At 46.0% G+C, this 6000-nt stretch overlaps 1 protein-coding gene across 1 annotated transcript in view; it reads right to left on the bottom strand.

Annotated features, from left to right (window-relative positions):
* The window catches only part of LOC135818525 (N-acetylglutamate synthase, mitochondrial-like), a 19002-nt gene extending 18608 nt beyond the window's left edge, over positions 1-394 (bottom strand). Inside the window, exon 1 of the mRNA XM_065331913.1 lies at positions 1-394. This exon is cut by the window's left edge and continues 219 nt beyond it. Coding sequence (XP_065187985.1) covers positions 1-138 — 138 coding nt within the window. The 5' untranslated portion in view covers positions 139-394.
* Positions 395-6000: the final 5606 nt, after the last annotated feature.

Below are 6000 nucleotides of genomic sequence, written 5' to 3'. Positions count from 1 at the left end.
GCCAGTTTCTCCGCTCCTTGTCGAAGGCAATACTGTGCTGGGCGACGAAGAGGAGGTCAGTGAGCCAATGCTTCGCAACGAACCGAGCAGATTCCGGCGCAAACAGATTGATTTGGAGCAGGACGAGATTTTCTCCATGTCCCGTCAGTGACCACTGCCCCACGCCCGCCTGCGATCTATGTAGCACGACCAGGTAGCGAGTGTAGGTGATAATGTCGGAGCCTGGACGTGTTCCGCTCTTGCCGACTGCACTGAACCCGGTCCCTAGCACAGTCTTCTCTCCTTGGATGGCTCTGGGATGGTGCCCAGATGCGGAGAGAGCGACAGGACGGAGCTCTGGAAAAATATTTTTTAATTTTTCAGAGCCACCGATCGACCGAACTGACCTGCAGCAAGTCGACGACAGCACATTTTTTTCTGTTGGTGCGAATCCGTCATGACCGCACAGCATCGTGCCGCCGCGATGCGAGCAAGGCACGGGGGTAGGCCAGCTGGGTAGAAAAACCAGTAGATCTACTGTGCACATGTGAGTGCTGGGCCTACTGCCAGTGCTGGCAGTGTAGATCTACTGCCTGTACTGCTGTAGTGTTGAGTGTGGTACTGCAGTGCATGCAGTGGGGAGTAGACCTGGACCGGATACTAGTACTAGCTAGTACTACTACATCAGTACAATGTAAATGCAGATCATGTTTTTAGACCACACTGCATAGGCCAGGTGCAGCCTACAGCTAGCTCTAGACACATCGCTTGTGATCGACGAGCTAGCTCAGCTCAAGCTCAGCACAGTAAGTCATGTATACAATACCATGTATACAGTAGCTACGATCGAGTGCACGTGCACATCCATAAACCAACACGTCGTCGGTGCGTGCACAAAGCTAGCTACATGTTTAGCTCATGCATAATGCATGATGCACTGATTACAAAATAACTAGCGACTCTGCTGATAATAATCAGCATGCAGCAGATTATTATTATGATCTGCAGATCTGCCGCGCCGCCCAGTGCAGTAGAGTCATCATGTATGGTCTATGGAGTCGTGTTTGTACGGCTCCTTGTTCTAGTATTATAATAGTAGTACTAGTAGTAGTACCCTACAGTGACTCATACTGTCATAGCGAATCGCGAAGGCACCCGCACGCCGCGGCGCACGGCCCAGCCGCCCAGGCAACACCTAGTACCTCCCGGCCTGGCACTGGCAGGCCTAGGCCATAGTCACACTCACAGTCGACTACTAGTACTAGTAGTCAGACGGACAGTCGTCTCACAGGCTACATATTCATACTGCACTGCGCAAACATTCTTGTCAGTATTCATGTCTACTCGCTGGCATGCCGTTAGGCGTTACCCTGTTCATCGTAGTCCTCCCCCCCCCCCCCCCTCCCAATCTGTACTCTCTTGTACCATCATCCTTCAATGCGACGGACCCCACGATAGGCGGTCAGCCTTTGGGTCATCCTAATAAAGTTATTATTATTATTATTATTATTATTATACAGTACAATGTACTGTATAATCAAAGAGGAGTCAAGATGGAAAAGGAAAGATTATAATTATGCAAGTAATATAATAGTTATAATAGTCATAGTCATACATGACGTACATGTACATGTACGTCATGTATGACTATGAGCAGGGAGTAGTAAAATACGTATTTTACTACTCCCTGACTATGAGTATGCATGCTCGAGTATGAGTATAACTAATTACTTGCATAATTATAATCTTTCCTTTTCCATCTTGACTCCTCTTTGATTTCTCTTTTGTCTCTACCTAGTCGGTAGTACTAGTAGTCCCTTGACAGGACCCTCGTCCTTCTTGCCATTCACTGGTGTGGGGCTTTGAAATACATGGTCATACGATGACTAGGCTACACATACAACATGTATCTTACGTATGACAGTGATGACTACTCTCTCGGAGTGGACACTGACAAGTGACGTCCAACTTTCCAAGTACTACACCACAAACATTGATACAGTGTACAATGACTACAGTCATGTACATTGTATGTACACGTACGTACAGGCAACTTTACTATAGTACAGTCAAATCTGTCGTAAGCGACCGCCCCGTGGTGCAAGAAAAAGTGGTCGCTTACGGCAGATGGTCTCTTACGGCAGATGTATGGTAAATCCGGCATACCAGGTATATGCTTCCATGTACTCAAATCGACGAGAATAATGTGATTTTTTATATCATTTTTTTGGATATTCAACGACGACCATACCCGTATAGTACGCGTATGCGACACGGCAGTAGATCGACACTGCCTGGACTCGAGAGCTACAGCACAGCCTCAGTACACATGGTACAGGCCAGGCACCAGTCGATCGCACTTGCAAGACAGCGCATTTTCACACTTTGCAGTTGACAGCGCACTGGCAAGTACAGTTTCGCACCTTACTGAACCTGGGTCGCGGTCGCTTACAGCAGATTTGAATGCAGCCGCCGTGCATGAAATCGCGGTCGCTGGTCGCGCACAGCAGATGGTCGCTCTGGACAGATCAGTTTGTATGTGAAACCGTCGGTGCACGGAAAATCGGTCGCTAACGGTAGATGGTCGCCTACAGCAGAGGTCGCTAACGGCAGATTTGACTGTATAACGACACTCGGCGGGGCATCAGGAAAGTGTCCTTATTTGCGAAGTGTCCTTATACCCGAAGTCTCGCTCTGGGCATGGAGATTCTGTCCTTATTCTCGAATTGTCGTTACATGTACATGTACATTAATTTTATCCGCAGTCGTTATAAGCGAAGTAACATTGACTGTAGAAGTCTGAATAGATACTGTAGCTACAAGTACAGGTACATTGTTGTAGAAGTTTATTGTGGTGCGACGTTAAATAAACTTCTACAACAACAACAACATTGTACAATCATGTACAATGTAGCTTGGCAGTTGGCTCTGTTTGTTTCCAGTATGTTGGCAACGTCTCTACTGAAGACTCTACTGAAGACTCTACTAGTCTCAATCTACATGTACATGTATCTCTTCGCTCCCACTGATGCAGTGCATGATTTTTTTATGATTTTTTCCTTGCTTTAGATTTGGCATCGACACACTCATAGTCTTAAAATCAAGAGGGCTTACATGTACATGTATTATGCTGAAATGGACAATAGGATAAACTTCAAACTCAAGGTTAGCAGTCAGGGGAAGTGAACTGCCTGAAAAGAGAACATTGCCATTTCAATAACCCCCCCCCCCCCCTTATTGATCTTGGAATCTTTGAGCCAGACAAGTTGTGTGGAATGTTGCTTTATTCCCATTTTAATTCTAATAATTGAAATGGGAATAGCAATGAAAAATATCAATTGTGCACTCATAATATAGCTAGAATAATATGAAAAGAAGCGTGAGACTCACGCTTCTTTTCATATTATATACTGAAGTAACTGGTTGTTTTAGTGATTCTTACTATGTGATGATGTTCCACTGATGATAGTCACGAGAAAACGTTCTGGAATTGTTTCATTTTAATTGTTTTAAACATGTCTATGAGTGCACAATTGATATTTTTCATTGCTATGAGTTTTTCCGACTGTTGTCTCCTCGTCGGTTATTGAAATGGGAATGGCATTTTTTCTACATCACTTTCTTTCACCTCTACTCTAGCTAGCTCTGGTACATTGTACTGTCGACGCAGCCAGCGGTCCCACTAATCTGCAGCCTGGAAATTGAACGATGATGGAGGGGACACCTGTGAGAGGTGAACCATCCCCGGAAGAGAAACCTGGGCGGGCTCGGGCGCCGAAGAAGACGTAGAAGGCGCTCCACCGGAGGAGCTACCTGAACCACCATTGCTGCCTCCGCCACCGGCGGGGGAAGATCCGCGGGAAGCGGGCTGAACCGAGCTGGGGTCCGAAGAAGACATGGCTTTTGGACCGCTGCCACCATGTAGTGTTTCGTACTTTAGTCTAACCAGACCAACCAGAGAGCCAAGACATTAGTTCTAACTGTTGTACTACCATAAGACAAAGAACCTAGAACACATGCAATCTACTAGATACATATACGGGCTAAAGTGGGAAGGAGGAATGGAATGCTAGATCATGTAAGTGGATCATGATGATGGGAATGATAATTATTGGAAAGCATGCATGGCCTTCATGCATCTAGTCACATGACTGAGTACAGTACTGTAGTAGTGTAGTACGTTCCAGAAACTGACCGTGGTTGGTCCCCTGGGCCATGGCATGGGGGCTAGAGAAAAAAGACCAAGGTGGCATACTGTAAGTATGTGGCACGTGTTGTGAGCTGCCTTCGGAATTGGAGTGAACAACTACATGTATTACTTACTAGCTAACTTGTCAGCGCCTTCTACATTGTACATCATGTACATTGTAGAATGTACATGATGTAGGTTCGGCCTGGTCCCAAAGCTTAGTTGACTTCTTTTGTAATCGATTTTTTCATTGCCAACATGTCAACCTCACACTCCGAATAATCAGCCCATCTTTCCCATAGCTCCACCTCTCTTTCCATCATGACCGAACATCAACCATGCCTTCTAAATTATTAACCATTAGAGTAATATCCACTAGATCAAGTTCTTACACCGGTATCGATATTTGCAATTTCTGAACTTGCCAGTGAACCGAGAGGTCGCGGGTTCTAGCCCCGCGGTCGCACATCTGACTGCAAATCCCCATGACGCAGCTCACTAGATCAAGGTGTGAGCCCTCTGGCCCCTCTTGACTCAGTAGAGACAGAGTGGAGCAAGCTGTATTCCCGGTGCCGAAAGGCGGGCTCATCACCCCTGTATCATGTGTATGGTCCACTTTTATTCACCTTGCTCAAGGCTTGGGTCAAGGAAGGGGTCGACAGTCGTCAGTCAGCCATCATGTCAAAGACAGAGAAAGGGCAGATCAACAAGCCTGAACACCGTCAAGATCAGATGTGACGGGAATAATTAATTAGTTGACTTGAAGTCGGACATGACCTACGGCCCAGGCTACGGGTGACTGACTCTGTACTACATCATTGTTACACTAATCATGGATCAACCTCTCTTTCTAGCTCGTCTTTCTGGTAATGACATGCATATGACGTACACTGTACATGTGCATGTCATTACCTCTGTAGTCTGGAGTTTGGTGACACTTGAAGGGCAGGACAAGGTTCACTTGCCCTTGACCGCTGGTATTCAGAATGCCCGGTTTGTCCATTTCCATGTTCAAGTCATACCAGTTTGAGATGGTGACACATACATTGTACACGAAGGAGACAAGCAGGTTACAGTGTGTAGTACAATGTACGTTAGTTTGACAACGGTCTAGAACGGTCTGCTGGCGCAGGTCCTCCGTCAACGTCCGTAAGTCGCACACCGTAGACGTAGATGTACGTAACGTAGGCAGACTGTGGAACAATGGAAATGCCACTGGACGGTAATCTCTGCTCTCACCAGTCTCAGCGCTATGGCCAGTATGGGCATACATGTACGTGATGATGAGTGATGGTCCGACTACAAAAATGATAGTACGATGTAGATGCCCATGTTCACAACTCCGATGATGAAACCAGTATTGACTATTGGATCACTGCCAGCCGACGGTAACCAATCACCGTTGACATTAATTTTTATCTTTTTGTAGTTACTTGAGTAAGGCCAGACCACGCATGCGTGCATTTCGTCCTTGGTTCTGCAGATGCTTGACATGTCCGGCTGTGAATGTCAGCGCAGTATTGTATTGTATTTGTATTTATGGATTCTCCACGAGCCTTAGATTTGGAATTTGTTTCTACAAGTACAAGACTTACACTTGTACATTGCTGTGCTTTGCATCCTTTTGCTGTTTTACCATCGCGTTCTTTCAGACAAAGGTTTTGAGCAGTACAGTATAACATGTGATAGAGTACTAATACTGCACTGCAGTGTAGACAACACACCCACTTGAGATTGGTTGCTAAAACTTACATGTTGTTAGATTGACAGCATGAAGCAAGGTGGAGGACACTGTGTTCGGAAACAAACTGAACTACACTACAGTCCATTTC

Source organism: Sycon ciliatum, chromosome 5 (genome assembly GCF_964019385.1).
Source record: "Sycon ciliatum chromosome 5, ocSycCili1.1, whole genome shotgun sequence".
Classification (NCBI taxonomy): Eukaryota; Metazoa; Porifera; class Calcarea; order Leucosolenida; family Sycettidae; genus Sycon; species Sycon ciliatum.
Note: the sequence above shows the minus strand (reverse complement) of the source record. Positions and strands in the feature narration are given on the sequence as shown.